Source organism: Symphalangus syndactylus, chromosome 12, assembly GCF_028878055.3.
Source record: "Symphalangus syndactylus isolate Jambi chromosome 12, NHGRI_mSymSyn1-v2.1_pri, whole genome shotgun sequence".
Taxonomy (NCBI): Eukaryota; Metazoa; Chordata; class Mammalia; order Primates; family Hylobatidae; genus Symphalangus; species Symphalangus syndactylus.
In genome coordinates this window covers 127,630,002-127,654,401 of record NC_072441.2, presented here as the reverse complement: position 1 = coordinate 127,654,401, position 24,400 = coordinate 127,630,002, and the positions used below count along the sequence as shown (strand labels likewise).

General features: G+C 45.2%; 1 protein-coding gene and 1 long non-coding RNA gene across 5 annotated transcripts in view; one reads left to right on the top strand and one right to left on the bottom strand.

The window, feature by feature from the left end:
* The window catches only part of LOC129469133 (uncharacterized), a 47,634-nt gene that overhangs the window by 1,799 nt on the left and 21,435 nt on the right, over positions 1 to 24,400 (top strand). Inside the window, exon 3 of one of the 3 annotated variants that reach the window (XR_010117665.1) lies at positions 15,508 to 15,629. The exons of the other annotated variants lie outside the window; for them this stretch is intronic. This is a non-coding gene — a long non-coding RNA (uncharacterized lncRNA). The remainder of the gene's footprint in view (positions 1 to 15,507; positions 15,630 to 24,400) is intronic. 3 annotated transcript variants of the gene reach the window in all.
* The window catches only part of FAF1 (Fas associated factor 1), a 502,796-nt gene continuing 494,160 nt past the window's right edge, over positions 15,765 to 24,400 (bottom strand). For both annotated transcript variants that reach the window (XM_055255394.2, XM_063627483.1), the window contains exon 19: positions 15,765 to 16,023. In XM_055255394.2, coding sequence (XP_055111369.1) covers positions 15,940 to 16,023 — 84 coding nt within the window. In that variant the 3' untranslated portion in view covers positions 15,765 to 15,939. The remainder of the gene's footprint in view (positions 16,024 to 24,400) is intronic.

Genomic DNA, 24,400 nt, shown 5'->3' with positions numbered 1-24,400 from the left:
GGACCCAGACCCCACCTTCCAACACCTGGAGGTTCCGAGGCCAAGTACGTCTAGCCCCGGCCGCAGCTGGGGAGGAGAGCCATGGGGTGGGGGGAAGAGCGCCCACGACCGCCGGATTCCGCGCAGGGGCCGCCAGGTGCCTGCTCCCAGAGCTGCTTTGGACAAAGTTTTCGGGAAATTATATTAAACCGAAAACGAAATAAACTATACAAATCTGTCTAGCTTTTGGGGGGGGCGGTGGCCCAGGTATGCTTCTTCGCGCTTGAGGCCAGGTCAGCGTGAGATTTCCCCACTCCGGACCGGGGATCCCGCAGAAGCCAAGGGTGTAGCCACGAGGACTCGGGAACCCGAGGCGGCCCCGCAGATGCGTGAGGAACTTCATTTTCTCAGGAGTGGGAGGAGGAGCATCCTGGCATCTAACACAGCCCAACCAGAGAGAATCCGCCCACCCCTAGTGGAGGCACCTCTCTATTCTCTCGCCCCTCTTTTCTGGCATTCACATCCCCACAGGTCTGGGACCCACAGCCTTTTCTCCCACTCCCCGGAGGTTAGGGTGTTCATGTGAGTGAATGTGTTATGGAGAGACGCAAAATAAACCCGTTACGGAGGGAGGCAAAATAAACCCAAGGTCATCTCACCCACACTTCGACAGGGCAGGAATCCTCTGCCCAGCTTCCCAGGCCGCTCCAGGGCCAGTTCCTCCTGATTTGGATCGGGTTGGTCGGAGGGGAAAGCAAGGTCATGGCCCAACTGAGCCACCAGCACTAGAAGAGCACGCCCAGGTTGAGGCAGCAGGGTCTACCCCTCCCCAACCTGAGTGTAGCTTCACACTTGGACACACCCCCTCCCACGTGCGTGTGACCACTCTCTGCAAAGTTTGGGACACACTCTCATGCCAGCATTCAGAGAGCACCACCGGGCCCAGGCTCAACTCTGATGCTACCCTCCGGTTCAAGGGGACCCCTTCAGTGAGTTTGACCTCACAGTGTTCTCATAAGCATGCCGCATCCTGGGACATCCACTTGGTGTGTGACATTCCCAGACTCCCACAGATTTCCACCTCGGTGATAGCACACGCCGACAGGAGCACATCCTCACGCACGCATGCCCTGGTTTATGCTCGGAGCTCCGGTCTTACTTCTACGGTTGGGCCCTGGTCAGAAAAAGCCACAGCCTTCCGGGACAAATGAGGCGGCTGAGAGCAGAGGGTCTTCCTCACAGATTCACACGCGTACTCTTAGCTCAGAATCATTTTCTGACGCCTCTGCTGTGCCAGGGGCTGGGGGCCCGGGTGAGAGGGCCCAGCCAAGAAAATCCACCCCATCCCTATTGGCCCCCGGCCCCATCCCCCACGCCCACGCCCAGGAACTGGTGGCGTCCAAAGGGACTGCGCTGGGGTGAGGCCAGGGTTGAGGGCCTAGGGCGCAGAGCCGGCTCGAGGCGCGGCGTGGGGAAGGGGGCCGAGGGTGAGTAGTGTAGCGCTGAGTAAAAGAGCCAGGGGCGCCTATGGAGGACCCGGGAGGCATTGACTTTTGCGCTGTTTGCCCGCGGCCTCGGAGCAAGCAGACGCCATCTGTTTGCCGGCTGCGACGCGTCCCGTTTAATTACCCTCCCGGCAGCCTAATAGAGATGATATTAAACTAAATCTTTCTGACATTAAAAGTAATTATCCCCAAACCGGTGGCTCCGGGACGGAATGGCCCCTCCCGCACCCATCCCTTCCCTGGCGATGCCGGATTCCGTTAGTTTGGCTGATCACTCTCGCCCGGGAATGGGGCGCAGAGGAAAGGGGGAACGTGCCTTTGGGAGAAGGAGTCTCCACGGGTTGCCCGACACGCGTTTTCCCACACAACCACAGACTCTTCTGTTCCTATGTGGACACACGCACGTGTACACACAGACACGTAGCGACATTTTCCTCCAGATCAACTCATGAGTCATGCTGATTAAGACCCTCAGCCGCTCACACCCTCTGTGGACAGGGAGACGCGCAGCTTGGTTTCCTGTCCCCGTCCTCTGACACCGCTAAAATGGTCATTTTCCGTGGTCATAGCCACGGATCTATGCCAGGACTGGGAACCGGGCATAATTTCGGAGACAGAAAGAACTATGGTGGCGCCGGGTTTCTCAGGCGCTCGTCCAGCTAAGGGCCAGGCGCCCAGCGATTTCCCTACAGTTGCTTACTGAAGTCACACCACTCTCTGCGAGGCAGGTCCGATTATTCCACTTATCAGGTGAGAAAACAGACTTGGAGAGGTGAGATGACTTGTTCCACATATCACAATTAGTGCGTAACAGTGCAAAAATAAAACCCGGGAGTACCCTCAGCCAAAGCCAGGTCTGTCTGCACAGTGCAGGCGCAGCGGGCGCTGCGAACCGGCTCCTGGCCCAGTGCACCCCTCCACATCCGTTGGCCGGGAACTCGCTGGGGCTCAGCTTCTTCCGGGGCCCTGGACCTAAAGGCCGGCCAAACAGCCAACTGAAGGTGGAGGAGCGAGGGCACTGATGCTGAGTGAGCGGCAGGAGCCCCCGAGGCGGAGTCCCAGCGGCTGCAGCCCTCCTTTGGATCAAGCCCTCGCGTCTGTGGGGCAGGCGAAAGGGAGGCCTCTGCCCAGGGTCGCCAGGCTTCTCACGATTTTCTGGTTGGGAGCATCTAAGCCTGAGACAAACGCGTGGAGAGTGGTGTTCACCGCCCCACTATTCGTTTCTATTTGTGAGCGCCTACTGAGTACAGCCACTCTGCTAAACACTTGGTGTGTGCTGTCTTGCTTGGCACGCAGTCCTTGGGGGAAGATGCGATGTTCCACGTTTCAGACACGAGGTAGCCAAAGTTCAGCAAGGCGACATAACTTGCCTGGGGCCAGAGTGCTGCCGAACTTCGAAAAAGGCAGAAATCCAGATCCGACTCCCACTCTCAGGTTTTTTTCTCCTCACCTTCCGTTCCGGGTAGGTAGGATCAGACCTAGGGGCTTCCGTTTGGTTCGATTCCATTCAGTTCACTGATCATTCACAGAAACATGAAAGTAGGAGTCATTCATTCATTCACTTATTAATTCGTTTACGTAAGAGCATTTGTTGAGCATCTAGTATGTGCCAAGCTCTACGGATCCGAGACAAATCGACCATAATGGGCCCTTACAGAACTTGTTAGCCAACTGGGGACACAGTCACCTATCAATGACCTCACAGTGAGAAGCTAATCTTGGGAAACGTGGAAGGAGGATGAGGGGAAGCTTCCCCAAGAAAGAGACCTCTGACGTGAGAGGTTAGGTTTCCCAAAAGGAAACACTGTTATTGTTTGTTCTGATAGAATAAAAGTCTTACAAAACATTTTAGAAAATTCAGCAAAATATATTTGGTGAATTTTGCTAATTTTTTTCCTGTGTACCCACACTGACAAAAATATACTTTACAGTACTTGGTTTTTGTTTACAAATATAAGGATTTTAATGTTAATCTATCTATATAACCTTTTAAATGACTGTTTAATGTTCCATTGCATGGATCCATCTTTCTTTGGCCATTTCCCTGTTAATAGGTATTTTGTTTCCCGTTTTTGCTCTAATAAATATTGCTACCACAAACATCCTTTGTGAATTTGCCTAATTATTTACCTAGGATAAATTCCCAAAAATAAGATTGATCGGCCAGAGGCTTTTTACATTTTTTAAAGGCTTTTGATAGCTATCAAATAGCCCACAGGAAAGGTATCAATGAACACACTCAATGCAAGCACACCGTGCTGATCTTTTAAATCTTTGTCACTTTAAACAAGAAAAATACTATATCATTGTTATAATTTGCATTTCCTTAGTTATTCCTTACTTTTTCCTACATGGATCGGTCAGTTAAGTTGTTTTAAAAATTATTTATATACATCATTTGCTTATTTTTCAATCATAGAGCTTCTACTTTCCTTAATTTGTAATAGTAGTTTATATATCAAGGACAATAGTATCTTCTGTCTGTAACATGTGCTGCATTCCCTCACTTTTTTGTGGCTGTCTTGCTATTGTAACGCTGGAGTTTTAAAACGTTTATGTAGACCAAAGTTTATATATTTTTTGTAGGTTCTATTTACAGTTGTATATGTAAGTATTTCTCAAATCCAACCGTCTACAAGCATTGGCCTATATTTGTATTAGCTCTTTTTTCATTATTTACATCTTTAGTTTATTGGAAATTAATTTTGATGGAAGGTGTGGTTTGTAGCTTCATTTTCCCCAATAATTAGCCATTTATCACAGCACTCTTCAATGAACCCTTTCCCCTACTGACCATATACTATATACCAAATTCTCAGATGGCTGTAGGTTGATCTCAGCATATTCTCTTCAAGGGAGCTGTTTACTCTTCTTGCACCAGCCTCACTATTTTAATTATTGTAGTTCTGTAGTAACTGGGAGGGCAAGTCATCCTTCTGATTTTTCTTTTTTCCACATTCTCATGGCTATTTTCAAAATACAGGCTTCTGAATAAATATTTTAGGAATTTTAAAGCTACTTCCAAAAAAGTAAAAAATATTGGGGGTGGGGAATTTAAGTACCTTTAGAAATTAATTTGAGGGAGATTATGCATCTTCACAATGTGAGACATTTCCATCTAGGACTTGGTGTGACGTTATCATGACTTTCATGTATCTTGGTAACTGCTGTCATTTTTTCTCAACAATTCTGTTCCTTAAACATATATCCTCCCTTCCATATTTTATGTAGCTATTGTGAATGGAATCTTTTCACCCACTACAGCGTCTAACAGGTTATGACAGGAGCATAAGAAAGTTACTGATAATAGTATATTTCTCTTGGAACCCGCCGCCTTTGTGACCTCTCTCCCATTAACAATTTTTAAGTTAGTTTTTACAGTTTTCCCACCCAGCTGAGTTTGGAAGGACCCGGAAATGACCAGGAAGAGGGAGGGATGAGGATGTAGAGTGTGATTTGCAGGTCTTCCTGGGTCATTGCGGATGGTGTGCACCGGCTACGTGGTCTTCTTTGGGCCATCCTTCTCCTGGTTTCCATCTCCCAAGAGGACCCCTTGAAATAGCGATTCCGAGAATCGGCTCCGGGGCTGATGAGCTATCCAGATACGGAGCTTCCGCCGCTCTGTGTGACCGTGAGCGAGTCGCCAGCCCTTTCTGGGCTCGCCTCCCGGCCACGCCGGAGTCAGACTGCCTGGAGGACAGCGCAGCCAGGCCACTACATGTGGAGAAAGGAGACTGTAGAGAGGAGGGGCATTCGAGCTGGTTCCTGGGCCGGGTCAGCCTGGGTTTGAGTCCAGACTCCCTCCCTCCGTAGTGTGGCGAGTGACCTTCGGCAGCCAGGTACTCCCAGCCTATTCCCAGCCTGTGACCTTCGGGTCACCGGTACTCCCAGCCTATTCCCAGCCTGTAACCTTTGGGTCACCCACCAAACTGGAGATAAGGGGAACAGGTCTGGGAGGGGGAAGCCTAATACACACACACACACCCCCCTGTTGGCGGCTTTCCCTCAAATAAAGAGGGAAAGCCGGACTTCTTCCCCCACCCCTCACATTTCCTGCTGAGATGCAGTCTCCTAGGCTGTGTGTGGACTAGGGAGTTTCTAGCTACCTGGCTCAGGGCCTGCCTGGCCCATCCTTCTTCAACTTGAAGCTCGATACTAGTTGGTGCACAGCCCAACATAACTCTTTCCTGGCAGGGTCGGGTGGAGGAGCTGGCTCACAAGCAGACAGCCTGCTGCGCTGGGCGGTAGGGACTCCAGGCTTGCTGTGGCACTGATGCACGTATGCCTGCCTCCTACAGATTCCCAGTCCCAAGCCAGTCAGTTACCTGGAGAACTTCTACTCACCCTTTACGACCCAGCCTCAGAGATCTTGTCAAAGGCACAATAGGCACACACTGACTCCGCAAACTCTCCAAGTACCTCTGCATTCTACCCTCTCCGAAGCCACACAGTTACCCATCTTTACCTCTGATTTATACCAGAGGAAACTGAGGTATAGAGAGCAGGTGACTTTCCCAGGGGCATACAGCCAGTGGGGGGAGGGGTGAGAACTGTTCTTTGGGTCTTCAGGAGAGAGCTGGTTGGAGACTTGGAAGTGGTGGGATTGAGGCCCCTTTCCCTCCCCAGTCCCCTGAACTGGCCCCGGGGGTTGGGGCACAAGGAAGGGAGCATTTCTTTCGCTGTTTGAAAGAAGCCTCTTTCTTTAGGGGCTTCTTCACTCCCTTCTGTGCACCTACAGCCTCCTTTACCCCCCAGGATGGACTACCCTGTGTTCTCACTGCCAGTCAAATGTTTGACAGCCCCTTCAAGTGTCCTCAGCACCTCTGGTCACAGGGCCTGGGCTGAGCAGGGCTACTAGTGTGGAAACTGAGCTGGGCTGGAGTCCTGCATTTATTACATGTAACATGGGGTAGAAGCAAAACTTTCATTGGGTCATTGTGAGGATTCAATAATGCAATTCATGTAAAGTCCTTCTCAGTGCCTGACATAAAGTAAACACTCAAGAAGTGCTGGCTATTATTTATTAGGCAGTTACCGAATGAGTGAATCCCTCCCTGCCTTCAGTCCAGAGAGGAACAGTTCCCTTCTCAGCACCCTTCTGCCTTCATGAGAAGGAAGACTGGGGAGCTGGGAGCCGGCAATAGGAGGTGCCTTCTCAGGTGCCTCTGATTTTGAACCATAATCTTAAAACTCCCTTCAGAACCAGAATTCTGGCAGATTTGCATGGCCCAGACCCTTTACTGGCCTGGGATGCTCAAGATCCCAGAGAGATTCTGGGCCATCTCCTTCCCTAGGTCACTTCATCCACTCCACTTACCACCCTCTCCAGAAGCTCCATTAACCAGAACCTGTTTGCCACAAGGCACAAAGTGGTGCTGCCCCAGCAAACAGGGAGCAGCACAGCCCGGGGCCTGCCCCAAGCCTCCATGGGAAGTGTACCTGCCCCCTTCACCCCATCTCTTCTCAGGGCCTCCACTCTTTGGGGCACACCCTAGCACTGCTGGCTTCTAGTGGGGCTCCCCAAAGGCAGGGGCTGGGCTCCATGCCCCCATGACACAGTGACACTTTTATTGCAGAGAATGTGTTCTTCTCTCTGAGCCCGTGACCTCCTGCAACATGTAAAAGATGCATAAAATGCACAGCTGGAAGAAACCAAGGCATGCAAGTGATAGCTACACAAACTAGTTCCTCACTGATGCTTGCTATGGTTAAAGGCATGCCAGAATGGAGGCTGTGGCAAGTCACTTCACTGCTCTGAGCCTGTTTCTCCATCTATAGAATGAGGAAAGGTAGACCTACTGCATTTGGAAATGATCTGAAATGAGACAAGGACTATGTAAACACAGTTAGGAAGATTATGATTCTCGTGTGAGATGCTCAGCTGAGCCCTTGGTGCCCATCTCTGGGAATATACCAAAGTTCCTGACTGCCCACCTGGTTCCCCTTACATGTGCTTCCACCTGACCCCCAAATCAGAGAAAAGTTTCAGTAAGACTCTCCTTGTTGTCTCCTCAGAAGTCCTATACAAATGTTACCAGTGTGTAAGGCAGGTAACATTTCCAGGAGCCTGGAGATCTGATCCCAGAAGGGCAAGCTCCATTCTGATCCTGTAGGATGCCTCCTTTTTCTAATTCTGGGATCTCAGATTACCAGGCTCCCAGATGGGGTTTACCTATTCCCAGAAGCCTTTCTGACAGCCCAGACTGGGGGCCTCCTCTGGGTTCCCACAGCTCCTGGAACTCTTCTAGCACCACCCTGAAATTGGTGGCTCCAACCCACTCCAGCTTGGAAGTTTTGGGTCAAAGGTAGAGGCTGAGGATCTGGTGTTTAAAGACAACAATGAATGGATGAGTCAAAGCTAACCTGCTCTCCATAAGGCAAAGGTACTTAAGTAGTACTTAAATTAAATGCTGGTCTGCCAGAAATGCATGGTGGGAAAAATATTTGCTTTGGAGATAGACAGGCTCAATCATGGGTCATGGATATGTCATATAGTAGTTATGAGACTTTGGGCAAATGACTTAACTGCTCTAAGCCTCAGTTTATCAATGTATGAAACAGGTATGGTATGATCCACCTCATAGGGTAGTTTTGGAGTTCATTCATTCATGTAACACTTATTGTCTGTGCCCTGTGTCAGGTCCTGTGAAGATGGACCTGTCAGGGTCCAGAGAGGGAGACTTGTGTACAAGTAATCACAATAATGTGATAACTGCTCTGCTAGGGGCAAAGACAGGGACTAGAAGAGGACTTTGACTTGTCCTGGGGGTTGGGGAGCCTTCCTGGAGAAATAGTGAAGTATAGTACTAGCCTGAACTCTGGAGCCAAACTGCCTGTGCTTGAATTCTGGATCCTTGGTTTACTAGCTTTGTGAATGTAGGCAAATTACCTCTTGTGCCTCAGCTTGCTCACAAATAAGGTGAGGATAATAGCTCCTACTTTATACGGTTGTTGTGAGGAGTAAACGAGTTAAAACAAATAAATCTCATAGTGACCGGCATACAATAAGCATGATGTAAGTGTTCACTATATTATCAACAGGTACTTATCAAGCACCTATGCAGGGTCAGACCTGTGATGAGGATAAGACAAGTCAGATTGACCCTACTCTCATGGAGTTTAGACCTTACGCAAAATCAAAGTACAAATTGCCTCTTATCTAAGGAGAGTTTGAGAGAAGAGCAGCGAACTGAGGAAGGAACTCAGGGGCTGCTGACGTTTAATAGGCAGGCAGAAAACCCTACATAAGGGACAGAGAAGGATCTTTCAGAGAGGTGAGAAGAAAATGAGGGCAGTACAGTATCCTAGAAAGCAAGGGGGGTGGGAGTGTGTGAGGATTTTTATACTCTACTCTCTGTGGGTTAGAAGTTCCACCACTGAAGCATCTCAGGAACGGGGACCTCATCAATGAGGGAAAAGAGCAAGCATGAGCTTTGGGCACAGATCCAGAGTAGAAGCCCAGCTCCTCTCCCTACTACCTGTGTCTCTGAGACAAGTGACACAATCTCTCTGAATGTTTTCTTAGCTGTAAAGTAAGGATAATAACAGTACCAACATCACAGAATAATTCTGAGAATGGCATGGGAGGACAGAGTATATTAAGGCCCTAGCATTGGTGCTGGGCTTACCTAGGTACTCCAAACCAATTCCTTTACTCTTTTTCTTTCCTCAGCAGCTCCAATTGGTTTTGCTTCAGCTCCAATTAATTAACAGTTCAGTAACCATTGGGTGTGTGACTGTTATGTGCCAGACCCTGGGCTGGCTCTGGAAATAAACAGATGATTAAGATCTGGTCTCTGCCCTCTCAATGTTCCCACGAGTTGGATGCTAGATATGGAAGTGGACATCTAATTAGTACATGGATGCCATTATTTATTTTTATAAATTCAGTTAATAAATCCAAACTTACTGCGTGCTTATTATATACTAGCCATTTTACTAGGCTTCAAGAATATGAAGTGACTCAGGCCCTTTGCGGGGGTCCCAGTCTGGGGGTTAGGGGAGAAAGAGTCTGCAAGCTGAGAGTTACAGTTCAGAGTGATCCAGTGCTATGAAAAGGGCAGCAAGAAGTCTGAAGACTCACAGCACTCCTGTGTCTAACCCGAGGAGTGTGAGGAGGGTGTGGCAATGGTCAAGAAAGCATCTTGAAGGAAGTGAAGTATAAACTGAAAGTGAAGGATGGATGGATGGTAGGAGTCTATTAGGGCAGAGGACACAGTGTGCAAGGGCAGAGATGACAGAGAACTGGCACTTTCAGGAAACTGCAGGTAGCTCAGGGTGTGTGTTGAGGGCATGGCTGGAGATACAGATGGGGAGGGAGGTAGGGGCCAGATGACAGAGTTTTAAATCCAAGCCAAGAGTTTGGATTTTATTTGGAAGGCAACAGCAAGCCTTTGAGAGGATCAAAGCAGGGTGTGACAAAGTGAAGCAGGTGTTTTAGAAAGCTCATTTTGGCAGTTGTTTGGTGACCAGTCTATAATAGAAGGGACTGGAGAAAGGGAGATCAATTAGGGTGCAGTTCTTTTTTTTTTTTTTTTTTTTTTTTTTAAGATGGAGTTTCACTCTTGTTACCCAGGCTGGAGTGCAATGGCATGATCTCAGCTCACTGCAACATCCGCCTCCCGGGTTCAAGCGACTCTTCTGCTTCAGCCTCCTGAGTAGCTGGGATTTGAGGCATGCACCATCATGCCCAGCTAATTTTGTATTTTCAGTAGAGACGGGGTTTCTCCATGTTGGTCAGGCTGGTCTTGAACTCCCGATCTCAGACGATCCACTTGCCTTGGCCTCCCAAAGTGCTGGGATTACAGGCATGAGCCACCGCGCCCAGCCTAGGGTGTAGTTTTATAACTCAAGTGACAGACAATAAGGTCTGAAGGGAAGAAAAGGTAGTGGGATGAATGTTGAAGGAGCAGAGAATGGATTTTGAAGATGTCAAATAAGTAGAATATATAGGATCCTTCTTAAATCACTGCATGCACTTAAAAGGTGTTGCTTAAATTCTAGCTCCTGACACATTTCTATATAACAGTAGCACTAAGAACCATTTGAAGAATGAGTATTTTGGAGAGCTGAGTTTACTATAAAAATATGACTTTACCCCTCTTAGCATCCACCAATACTTTAAAAATGTTATTATTATTGCCATTATTAATTGCAACGCCTTAGGCTGGGTATGGTGGCTCACTCCTGTAATCCTAACACTGGTAGGCTGAGGCGGGAGGACTGCTTGAGCCTAGAAGTTCAAGACCAGCCTGAGCAACAGAGCAAGACCTTGTCTTTGCAGAAAAAAAAAAAAAAAAAAAAGAAATGCCTTGGTCAGATATGATACTTTCCTTGAAGACACCGTATTGTCATAAACACAGCAGGCGTTTTTGAGTCAGATCTTGGTCCAAAACTCTGCTCTGTTCTTTACAAGCTGTTGAACTCAGGCAAATCATCTCACCTCTTTGAGCCTGTTCCCTCTTCAAAATAGGGCCAAGACCACCATCTCACAGAGTTATTGTGAGGTTACACGAGGAAAGAGGTCTGCAATGCTCCGAGCACAGTATCGGGCACACTGTAAGTGCTCAGCAAGTTCGTTCTCCTCCTCCTCTCTCCACATCATGTTCTAGGCTTTTCTGTAGACACCCGGAACACAGTGACATTGTGCAGGGCTCTCTGACCCTTCTCTGATGGGTCCTAGAGCAGTGTTCCTGGACTTCCTGTGTCTACTTTTCACATTTTCTGTGTCCTCGCCCATAAACAGACACTTCTCACTGCTGCCATCACCCACTCTCCCTTCCTATGATAATCCCATCAGTTTACAGAACTGGTAATAGCTTCCTAACTGCTCCACATTAATTCACTTAATCTTCATAAAACCTTATCAACCAGGTGCTGTTATTTTCATTTTATAGTTAAAAAGCTGAGGCACAGGAATGTGAATGCGAAATGACTTCTTAAGGACACGTTGCTAGTAAGTGGAGGAGTGGCTCAGACTCAGGCGACATGGTTCCAGAGGCTGTGTTCTTAACCACACATCATACCACCTCTGAGAGCCAAGAACCCCAACTAACAGACAGTGTACAAAGAGTTTATAGACTGAAGACTGGAGATCATGTCTCTTTTATTAACATTTTCTTTCAAAATGCAGCAGTGAGGAGCTGTATGGCCAGTTGGGGTTAAGTGTCACCTTCCAAAGCAGATTATTTGAGACAAGGACAAAATACTAAATGCAGAGATATTCAAGGCAAGAAAGTCTCTTGATTGTATTTCATCCTCTGGAGGTTTCTTTTAGATAAAAATATGGCTTGATAAAAAGAATGGGCAGATTCTTCTCCCCAAATAGAATGATGTAAATGGTGATTCTTAAAATTTTTTGATCAATAGGTCCCACTGAGAATCTCAAGAATACAGATTCCCTTTCCAGGAAAATACATGTTTAACTTTTTTTTTTTTTTTAGAGATGAGGTCTTACTCTGATGCCTAGGCCAGAGTAGCAGTTGCACTATTATGGCTCACTGTAGCCTTGAACTCCTGGGCTCAAGTGACCACTCTGCCTCAGCCTCTACAGTAGCTGGGACTACAGGCAAGGACCAGTATGCCTGGCTAATTAAAAAGTTTTATTATTTATTTTTTTTTTAGAGACAGGGTCTTGGTATGTGGTCAGGGCTGGTCTTGAACTCCTGGCCTCAAGCAATCCTCCTGCCTTTGCCTCCCAAAGTGACGTTTAACTTTTTATGTACAACTGTAGAGGATTCCAAGATCCGTTCTTGAATATAAAATTTAGAGATTCTTGGCCGGGCACGGTGGCTCACGCCTGTAATCCTGGCACTTTGGGAGGCCGAGGTGGGTGGATTACCTGAGGTCAGGAGTTCTAGACCAGCCTGGTCAACATGGTGAAACCCTGTCTCTACTAAAAATACAAAAATTAGCTGGGCATGGTGGCACATGCCTGTAATCCCAGCTACTCGAGAGGCTGAGGCAGGAGAATTGCTTGAGCCCAGGAGATGGAGGTTGCAGTGAGCCGAGATCGTGCCACTGCACTCCAGCCTGAGCGACAGAGCAAGACTCTGTCTCAAAAAAAAAAAAAAAAAAAAAATTTAGAGATTCTTTATAGACAAGCAGTGGAAAATTAGAGTTAGCACTTTAAGTCCTGACTCTTCTGCTGACATGCTGTGTGATTTTAGGCAAGCCACTATCCTCTAAGCCCCTTGTGCAGAAACGAATCATCATCTCTGCCCTGCTTCCCTCATAGTGGTAGACTACTATGATGAGTGTGAAAGGTGTGGTCAATTGCAAAGTGCTATCAGAATGTTGTAAGGACACTGAGGTTCAGAGAGGTTACTTACCTTAAGGTTACACAGCTACTAAGTGGCAGAAGAGAGGTTCAACTTGGAAGACACTGAAGTCTCTGGAATGTGTGTGTATGTGGCTGTGGTTATATGTATGTGAAGATCTCTCTTCCTCTAAGAATTTTAAAAAGGATCAAAAGAGAAAATACAGGTGAAAGGGTTACACAGACTATAATGTGCAATGCCTATATGAGTTACTCCTGGACTGAAGGACTAAAGACTCCAAGTCCCATCCACCTGTGGGGACCCAGGATTGGATGGCTAAGGGATAGAGAAGGATGGGTAGAAATGTGTCAATCAGTGATGCTGTTGTGGAGAGAATTAAGACCCTCTCCCACATCCAAATGAAAAGTCTATACTTTGGGGGAAATTCGCCAGAACTCTCCACCTCTTAAAAACGTATTCCACTGACCACACACTTAGATGTCATTATGTGACTAATATGTTTCTAATGTCAGCAGCCAGTAAAATCTATAAAAGCCTAAATCTTACTCTCTTATGTTAAAAAGATAGATTCCATAAAAGATGCTCTCGTTCAACTTTGATTCTGGATGCTTACAATCCAGAGATGAACATCTGTGTGTGCTATAAAACTAGTAGTGCCAGAGAATGGCAACATCCCAAACCAGAAACCTCCAAAAAAATCCCTGCACCTTCTTAAAGGCAATGGGAAATTGGCAACACTTCCTTTAACTTTCAAACTAATGCTGCAACTGCACATCCAGCAGTCCAAGAACACAAGGGAGTAAACTGGAATGGGGAAGGACAGAGTCCTGGAGCTTCACTGTCAACAGTTGGGCATAAGAATGCCGAGCAAATATTCAGATTGATTCACTTACTGGGCCTGGAGGCTAGGATATAAAGCCCAAGGAAGCCTAATGGTAGGAGGAAGAACTGCAGAGGACACTGCTATTTCTGCGGTGATAGGAAGTCATTTTAATGCTCTGCTTGTATGAAAAGGTATAAAATTGCTTTGGCCTTTTGTCTGAAGCTTAGTAGACCATCATGTCCTGAGCGAACAGTGACAATTAGCTGAGGCCTTTCCCAGTTATGAGGCCTAGAGCATAGGAAATCATGGGGCTGAGTAGGCCAGAAGAACTTTCCAAGGCAGGTTGAAAAAGGTTGTGTCAACTTCACACACATTCAAGTAGCATTTAATAACTTCCATGAAATTGGCTTTAGAGTACAGTCTATATTGTTGTAATACAGAAGTGAAGGTGAGTGGGAGGGAACAATATAATGAAGAAACCCAAGTCAGATGGAACAGGTTAAACATGAAGGTGAATTCAGAGTACCTTCCCTCAAGCCCCACCCACATCCCTGCTGCTGTTCCTGAGTATGACCTGAGTTCAGGGCTGCAGCTTCTTCACAGCAGCTACAGAGCAAGGTCTACGTAGAAAAAAAAGAGGTGGTGCCCTGGTGCATCTGTAACACTGGAAATGACTATCTTGTAGAGCCATTAGATTAGGAAGACAGGAATAGAGCTGGAGAGAAGTGTTCAGTTTGAACTCCCCTGAACACCCCCCCGAAGGGAGACCCATGGGTCTCTTGGCCTCCCTAGAGAGACCCCTGGTGCCAGAGAAAGCCCATACCTAGGCAGATGTAGCACTAGTCTATGCTAGATAGTAATCTGGAGAGGTCCCTGGTTGGAGCATCAGAGAAGACACAAGGTGTAATTTTCCTTCTGGGCAGAAGGAAAATGAGCAGGCCTATCTCCAGCTTTGGTTAGAGTCTTCTGAGAACCCCCTGGCCGAGGCTGGGGAACAAACCCAGCACTTGAACTCTTTTTTGGACAAGTACAAAATGTTAAAATCAGCATCCCAACTCCTAGGATAAAACCCACAGGTGACACAAAAACAGATATGGAGAAATATTTCAAGACTAAAAATAAATCACTGGCTGTGAAGGTATAAACGGTGTTCCCATGATCTAAACCCCAAAACCCAAATCTGTAGATTAAGAAAAATCCGCACTTACTAAATCAAATCAAAAATTATTATATGCAGGTTTCAGGCAACACATGTCTTCTGAGTTGAGTCCCCAAGTTTGCTCTCTTCAACATATGAAGTCTGATTTTTCAGCCACAGAATGAGATCCCTTTCATGTGAGTCCAATATCAAATACTACAACATTAAAAGAATAAAATAGTAGAGTAAGTTCCTTATTACAGGAGAGTCCATGGGGCTGCTGATCAGATTTTGTTGATAGACAAGGTGCTTAAACACCAAGTGACAAGGTCCAAATGTGTGAGGGAGTAGAGAGACAGAAAGCAAGAGAGAATTGTGTTCATTTTACACTGATGGACTAGCAACTTGGGGGCTGGTATCTGTGAGGTTCTAACTGCCCAAATGCAAACCTAACAGTAGCCTCTTGCCACTGGGCCAGATACTGAAGTTTTGGTACTGGCCTCTCTGCACGTGATCTCAACATTCACACTGTGTGCTTGAACAGTTTCCCTATGCTGCAGTGGAACAGCAAATACCTCCTAGGTAGGACCTGGAGACCCAAGGCAGCAGTAGTAAATAAGTATCTTGCATATATGTCAAATTCAGTCCTCAAACAAAACCTTCCATCTTAGTAAAGCCATCAGAAAGTACTAACAAAAATGGTATACTTTTTTCCTACAATGTTTAATCTCCATGCCGACAATGTCTCATTTGACTTTTTTTCCCTCTGCCCCTTAAAATTAGGTGATGAAGTAGAAATTCAGTCATGAAAATAAAGAGACATATATCAAATATACAGCATCCTGGTGTCACAGAACAGACAGAACTGTCCTAGACACTGTGGGGAAAAGATGGGCACTGGAGAGGTAAAAATTCTATTTAGTGATCACTCACACTTGAACAATGCATTCGTCATTGAAGGAGGGTGAAGTACAGGGGGTAGGGGAGGGTGGCAGAGTTGTAATTCTCTGTAATAAGGGTTGGGAATATATACTCATGGATGGGAAATCTTAAGTAGCTATATTTATTATTACTTTTTCCAGCAATTTTGCAAGAGGCAGAAGTGTGACACTGAATTGAGTGAGACGAGCGTGTGGGTGGGTTGGCGAGGAGCCCTTCTCCTGACGCAGGCTGCTGGCTTGTCAAGGAATGGCTGGTTCCACCGCTGGGCCGTGTTTACTCTTTTGCTTCAAGGAAAAGGGTTTCTTGAGGGAACAACTTTACTTCCAATAATGATTTATTTGGGTCCAGTTGAGTTACCTAAAAAGATGAAGAACACATATTCAAAAGAGTGAAACAAGCACTATATTCTCTACATGGCCTTCATTTGATCTATGCACACTGATTCTGAAACTATGCACTGGCATGAAGAGTCTCACAGTATCTTAGTTGATCTTCAAAATAACCTGCAAGGCAGGTGTTATTCTCATTTTATAAGTGAGGAAACCAGGGCTCAGGAAAATCAAATCTCGTAGTTGAGTTCGGGGGAGGTACCTTTCCTGCACAGCTCCGCCTAGCTGGCAGAACAGGGGGCCCTTGGGAAAGGTGCTGGTTAACAACTGACTGACATTCCTAGGGACCTCTGCTTGGTTAGCCCCTAATAGAGGGGAGGGACTTTTCTGCTTGGTGGGACTACAGCTAAGCCTTTGGGGCTGATCTTCCTCTTAGAACTACATTATAAACTGTAGAATGGCCATTCCACCATGCCCAATGATGACTATCTCCCCTGGTGAGGGGAGGCATATCATATCCTTGTTGATGGTATATTTAGCTTGGAAAAAAAGAGTCTATGTCATAATAAAACTTTGGATCTTAAAAATTAAAAAAATCATAATTTTGTAATATGAACTATTGAAAGTCAAGCTAGACAAAATCTTGGCTCAGTGGGATACATTAATCATACAGGGATCTTAAATTAGGTTTATGCCCTCCTAGGTAAGGCGCAGGGATGGGACATGAAGGTCTTCTGAATCTGCGAGTGAGAGAAGAAACAAAACTTTCCTGTTTATCAAAAGAGGTCATAATGTTTAAAAGTTGAGTAATACTGGTTTAGTGGAAAGGACACAGGCTTTGGAATTAGAAAGACTCTAGTTTAAATTACAGCTGTGTCGGCTATCAGCTTTGTGGCTTTGGAGTTAGTATCAACCTTGCAGGACTCATTGTGAGAATTAAATGAGAAAAAATATATAATTAGCAAAGTGTCTTGCCCAGAACAGGTGTTCCATAATGGCTGCTGTGTGTGAGAGCAACTGTAAAGATGGTGGACACACAGATAAATGGGCAACTCCAAGTGTGTGATGAGAGGGCAAGCAATCTCTAGTCAGGCTGAGGCTGCTGCTCTGCTGCTCTAGGCCTGACTGCAGCACCTGAGGCAGGCAATCTTATCTTCTGCTTAACTCAAGCTGCTCCTAATAAGATGGTTCTGGTGTCTTCTTCCACGGAGGGGTGGGGGATATGGGGAAGCGGAGGCCCTGGGGGCCAAGGCCAAGTATCAAAGGCATGCTGGCAAGGGGAAGGGGAAACTATCTTCAGCTGTATCTAGATGGAAACCTGGTATGCTCAGGAGGGTCATTAAAAAGACACATCCGCCCCTGGAATCCTCTCTGCTTATAAGGAACTCAGAGCAAAGCACACTGTATTTGTATCTCTTGGGTTGTGGGCAGATGGACAGGCAAGGAGTGGGAAGGGCCTAGCCTGCTGTCTGTCTTCCAATGCACTGAGGGGCAAGCTGCTGGCAAATGTTTACCCACTTCCCCAATTAACGTACAATACTCATTGGCTTCTGTCAACAAACAGAGCTACACTGCTTCTGCTTCTCATTCGTTGGCATTTTCTGCCCAGCTGTTTCTGATATTGTTCTTAATTAATATGCCAGAGCTCTTCCAGCATCTTCTACTTTGTTATTTGTGGCTTGTAAATATGATGTTTGCTGGGAGAAACCATCATTGTAATAGTGTGCTAGGAAGCAAAAGAGGGTGGGAAGCTGAAGTATCGGGCCTGAGTTGCACCATGCTGGGGTTGTCATATGCAAGATTAGAGGTTCATAAACCACACCCAGTTTTCATATGAGAAAGTTGCGTCCAAGAAAAGTGGCTTTCTTTGGTCACTTTGAGTGGGAGAGCTGGAATTTGAGAAAGAGGAAACTAAAATTTCTTGAATGCCTACTATATGCCAGACAACATATCCATACAACAACTATGCAAGACAGTGGAGATGATTAAATTGAAGCTCAAAGTGGTTACCACTTGTTTACAGCCATATGGTTAATAAGTGTCTATACAGCACAGAGGTTAAAAAGAGTGAAGCAAACCTAGAGTCAAATCCTAGGTCTGTCACTTTCTACCAACAAGACCTTGAAGAAATTATATAACCTGAGAGCTAGTTTTCTCACCTGTAAAATGGGAAGCACAGTTTCTCCTTCATAGGTTGTTGTGATGATAGTTAAATGGAATAATGTTGGTGCAGCCTCTGGTACAGTGTCTCAGCCAATGAGTACTCAGTAGGGTTGTAGCCATTACTGACTGGGTAGGGGCCCTGATCTTTCTAACTTCAAAGCTGCAGCTCTTTCACCAAAACCTCCTGGAACCCTGATCTATACTAGGCTATCTTTCTGGTTTCTTCCCCACTGCCCAGCAAGAGTGCCCCCCTTTTCCTGATCAGGTAATGCCTCCATCTCTGGAGACCCCCGTCTAGTCTACAGCCTCGGTGAGGCTGTGTCACCACTGGATTGCTTCGAAGCAAACACAGCTGTGCTGACTGCTCCCTCTGGTGCCCTAAAAATAAAATCAAGCAATTTTTTTTTTCTTTGAAGGTCATTTTAGGTAAGAATTTCAAAGTAAGCAAGGACAATCTCTATTTCCATTCTCATTTGCCTGGCTTGGACAAACCAATTGAGAGAAACCTAGGGGGATGTAGGACATCATGTTTCTCCCCAGCAAGATGGTGGCCATGCTGTGAAACTGTCCTGCAGTGCTCTGGGCCCCATTCAAGAAGGATATGGAGCATGCCAGGAGGGACCTCCTGCTTAGGGAAGAGCCTAAAAACTATGTTCTCTGAGAGACAGCTAAAGAATGGGAGATACCTCCCTGGAGAGGGGGCACTGAGAAGTGGTGGCGTTGATGTTGCTATACGGGTAGGGAGGGGGCTGTGTCAGCCCTCTTTGAATATCTGAAGGGCTGATAAGTAGAAGACAGAGAAGATGTGTTCTGTGCAGCTCTGGTGGATACATCTAGGGCTGGTGAAATAAAATGACAGGGAAGCAGAACCCAGATAGTCAGAAACAACTTTTTACAGACAGACAGCAGCTGCCGATGTGGCTACTACTGCTTCTCTTATCTTTCTCCCTCCTCTCTCTGTTCTTTATTTTCTTGTTCTTCAGTCATCATCATAGCAGCAACTATCATTTATTGAGTGCCTACTATGTAGCTGGGAACCATGCGAAGTACTTTATATACTTTTCATATAGTACCTTAACTAGTCCTCACAACAGCTCAGTGAAATAGGTATGATTCTTTCCATTTTATGGATGAAGATACCATAGGTTATCTTGCCCAAGGCTGCAGACAGAATAAGGTTTCATACTCAGGTGTGACTCTAAAGCTGATAATATGAATGATTCTGACTAACATGTCAACAGGCTGCCTTGGGGAAATGGAGGGGTAGGGAGGGTGGGATGGGGCAACTCTCTGCTGTTCCCAGAAGCACTCAAATAGGGGCTTACTTGCAGATGATGACTATAATAGCTAATGTTTATTGAGCATTTACTTTGTGCCAGGTATATTCCAAGCACTTCAATATAAAAGGTAGGTTATCTGAGGTAGGGACAATTATATTAATTTTATTTCAATAGTTTTTGGGGAACAGGTGGTTTTTGGTTACATGGGTTCATTCTTTAACGGTAATTTCTAAGACTTTGGTGCACCCGTCACCCAGACACTGTATATTGTACCCAATGTATAGTGTTTTATCCCTCATCCCCTGCAACCTTCCCGCTGAGTTCCCAAAGTCCATTATATCATTTTTATGCCTTTGCATTGAAGTAAGGACAATTATTATCCCCATTAAGCCATAAAGGCAATGGAGAAATTGAGCCCTGGAGCAGATTAAGTAACTTGCCCAAGGTCTCAGAGCTATTAAGGGCAGAGCCAGGCTGTGAATCAAGGCAGTCTAGATTTGGAACCCGCTACATTATATTGTCAGAGGAATTGCTGAGAGTAGTTTCCACATAGAGAAAGAAGTTGGATGAGATGATCCTGAAGTTGTTTCTAACTAAGCTTCCAGGATATAAGATCTTCACTTTAAGAATGGCAATAGGTCAAGGGTCAGGAAAAAAGTCCTGAAATGTTTATAAAATATGAATACAAAAACCCAATCTGAGCTTGTGTTGTGCCATTTACTTGGGACTTTACTGAATTATTGACTCTCTAAATCAACAAAGAAGCCCACCTTTTGGGACTCCTTGGGGGAGAAGGGTCATTCTCAGATAAGAGGTATGGCTTGACTTTGTCTATGGTTAGAAAAGGAAAGTCAACCATCTTGACATTTTCTTCACTGTACTTAGAAAACCTGAATGGATATATTTTCTCATTAGCTTACTAATTTAGCAAATTGGCTTTGTGAAGCATGTTTATGTAACAAAAATGGGACAGGTGTTCTTTGCCAAACAGAGCTATTCCTTTCTAGATCAATTTTCTTAGCAGACTGAAATTTCATATACTGTTTCTATTACTTCCCTGGGCTTCGGTTCCTTTTCTAAAAAGCCTATCACTGCTGTTGAGAAAAATGTGAATCCATGTGACAGATTCTCATCCTAGGCCACACTGCGAATCCTGGAATGTTTGGGGTTGGGGGGAAGCTCCTTAAATGCCAAATTATCTAACCCCTTCATTTCATAGAAGGGCGATCTGAGGCTTAGAGAGGTCAAGTGACTTAGCCGAGGTCACACGGTTGAATAGGAGCAGATGCAGCACTGCATATGCAATACCCACAGTTTCTGACTTCTGTTTTGGGGCTCTTTCTAGTCACATCATTCTGCCTCTCACTTTTTAGTACCTGAGCATAAACTACAGGATGAGTATCACTAATGTAAAAATCCAAAATATTTCAAAATCCAAAACTTTTTGAGTGCTGACATGATGCTCAAAACAAATGCTCTTTGGAGCATTTCAGATTTTGGATGTTCTGATCTGGGATGCTCAACCAGTAGGTAAATGTTCCAAACTCTGAAAAAATCCAAAATCCAAAACATTTCTGGTCCCATGCACTTCAGATAAGGGATACTCAACCTGTACTATTAGGTTGGGAGCGACCTGAGGGCAGGAGCTGAGTAATACTAAAAAGAATAGCAGCAGCAATACTTGCATAGCTCTTCATAGTTTGTAACATATTTACACAAACATTAACTCACAATCATGTGAGGAAGTTAGATCTTTTACATTTAATATTTCTGAGGTAATGCTTTTATTTTGAAATTGAATAAAAGAAAGTCTGGATCTAATATTTTACTTTTAGAAAAAATGTTAGGTTGGATTTTTTTCTTCTTTTTCTTTTTAATGTTCCTAATGCATTTAACAGTTTATGGGGGAAATGCATTGCAGTAGTACTTGGAAATCAGCCTCACTCTGTAGGTGAGGAAACAAGACCCAGAGACTGGATTTGTCTACGAGCACATAGGTAAGTGGTAGAGGCAGAACCAGAACCCAGGCCTTCCGCTGGTTCCCTAATAATTTTCATAGTAACTCCCCACCTCTTACAAGTAGCCTAAAAGGGTTCTCTCTCATTCCATGAGTTACAGGCTTCAGGTTCAATATGTGGAACTGGAAAACAATAAACCAACAGAAGCTTCTCAAAACATATTCCTGTTTTTTTTTTTTTTTTTTTTTTTGAGATGGAGTCTCGCTCTGTCACCCAGGCTGGAGTGCAGGGGCATGATCTCGGCTCACTGCAAGCTCCGCCTCCCGGGTTCATGCCATTCTCCTGCCTCAGCCTCCAGAGTAGCTAGGACTACAGGCGCCCACCACCACGCCCGGCTGATTTTTTTGTATTTTTAGTAGAGATGGGGTTTCGCCGTGTTAGCCAGGATGGTCTCAATCTCCTGACCTAGTGATCCGCCCGCCTCGGCCTCCCAAAGTGCTGGGATTACAGGTGTGAGCCACCGCGCCCGGCCTATTCCTGCTTTTAAAGTAAAATTTGCATTTGAGAAAGTTCCAGCATCTTAAAGGCAGAAAAGCTCTCATTACCAAATTTTGTCTAGTGTTTGTTTGCTTGCCTCTGGTGACCAATAACCTTCATTCTCTAGACTGTGTGCTGATAGCACTGTGAGCTGAGGGGACTCTGCATAGCCTGACTCTCAGGAGCAACCCTTTGCCACGCTGGCAGAAAATCTGTAAGTCTCTTTGAGTCCACACAGAGATCAAACTCCAGAACCTCATCCATTCTCGTCTTACCTCTTACGCCAATGTCAAGGACAAGCAGGTCTCGTCCTCTACATTAGACACAGACAGAGCAAAATAAGTTTCTCCAAGCTTTAGGAAATCCACCCCTTCAGTTATGGACTACGTACTCCAGAAAACCCTCTCCTCTCTGAATTCCTCTGTGCTGACTGCCAAGGCTGTACATTATCTGATGTTATCAGGATATAAAGGACAGACTATATGGGTTCCAGTCCTGACTCTAGCAGTGTGACTTTGGACGAGTCACTTTTCTTGTCTAGGCTTTAATTTCTGCATTTTTGGAAGTCTGAGGGCGAGTCAATGGAATAAACTGGATTGCAGTGAAGCTCTGGAAATACAATACAAACACCTAAATTCAAATCTCTTAGCCGAGCCAGTAAGATGCTAACTTGTGCTCTAGTTCCCTTCTCCACTGGGTGAAAGGTTATTATAGGGGTTGAAATAGCCATCAAGGGCCTGACACATGGAAGCTATTATGATTCAGTGCCTTCTTTACGTGTAAATAGATGTTGTCTGTGTGGTCTGAGTTCCCCAGTGGCTGGAACTGTTGAAGTGTGATCCCAGGGAGGGATACCTGGGTTGGATTCCCATTGCTATAACCTCCTAGCTGTCTGATGACCCTGGGCAAATTCAATGTTTATTTATAAAATTGAGACATTTTTTTGCCTCCCAGAGTTGTTGTGAGGAGTCAATAATATAAAACTTACAACCCTTGTTGGGGAAGTATTTATTTCACATTTATGTATCCACATGGAGTGACTTCTGGATGTATTCCCCATCTCCCACACAGGGGTGAGAACAAACTTACTTGCCTGGTGAATTTGGGAGAAGGATCTGAGCTCAGCCCCTTCCTTTTCCTTTTCTGGAACGAACCTGCTCTCATGTTACAAGGTACGAGGGCCTGCAGTGTCCAGCTATACCATGGACTGAGTGGACAAGTCTGTTTAATTTACAGGCAAATAATACATCAGCAAGGCTCTTGGCTGCCTAATCTCAAATCACAATCTCTGATCAACTTTTTTGGTAACAAAGGAGGTGATATTTTTATCCCCACCTGAGTGCTATGTCTATCTTTCAACTGGTCTTATATCTTTCAATTAGTCTTGAACTAGTTAAGTGAAAGGGTATTATTTAATGACTCCTAAAATCCCAAAAACCTCAGAGCACTAAGCAAGTACTTAACAATTAGGTTTTGATGTAACATGATACAAGGGTCACAGCCTTTTTTTTTTTTTTCCAAAGTCTGTTTGGTCTTGATTAAAAGATGGGAAAATCAACTAGTCAGGGCATAAATAAATTTTAAAATACATTTCCCATCTGTAACATAAAGCCACAACAAAGATTATTCTTAAAGAGATGCTTCTTTAAAGCCAAGCTATTTGAACACAAAATGAATGTGCTACTAAATTTCGTTCTGAAGAATGCATACATAATAATATTATTTTACAGTTCTCAAAACACTTTCACATATATTATCTAAACCTTAAAGCTATCCTAAGATTGGATTCATTTATCTTCACTTTTACAGATGAGAACACTAAAGCTCAAATAGGGACATTTCTTATGCACAGTCGTACAACCTGAAATTGTCGGGGCTCAGACTTGAACGCAGGTCCTCTCCTTTCAAATACTAAGCTCTTTGTACTCTGAGGCATATTTATGGGCGGCATATGTAAGTTCCCAGATTATAGTGAAGCTGACTATATTTGCTTTTGATTTTGTTCAAAATTAGCATTTACTTTGAACTTGGGGGGAACAACTTTTTCTTTTTTTTCTTTTTTTTTTTTTGAGACAGAGTCTCACTCTGTCGCCAGGCTGGAGTGCAGTAGCACGATCTCAGCTCACTGCTACCTCCGCCTCCTGGGTTCAAGTGATTCTCCTACCTCAGCCTCCCAAGTAGTTGGGACTATAGGCATGCGCCACCATGCCCAGCTAATTTTTGTATTTTTAGTAGAGACAAGTTTTCACCATGTTGGCCAGGATGGTCTCGATCCCTTGACCTCGTGATCTGCCTGCCTCGGCCTCCCAAAGTGGTGGGATTATAGGCATGAGCCACCGTGCCTGGCCTAACTAATCTTTTTAGTATGCTATGAGTAACCTATTCTATTAGTTACTCTATTAGGAAAACATGCTATTAAATATCAGAAGCTTAATAAGTAATTATTAACACCATCCCTATAAAAAGT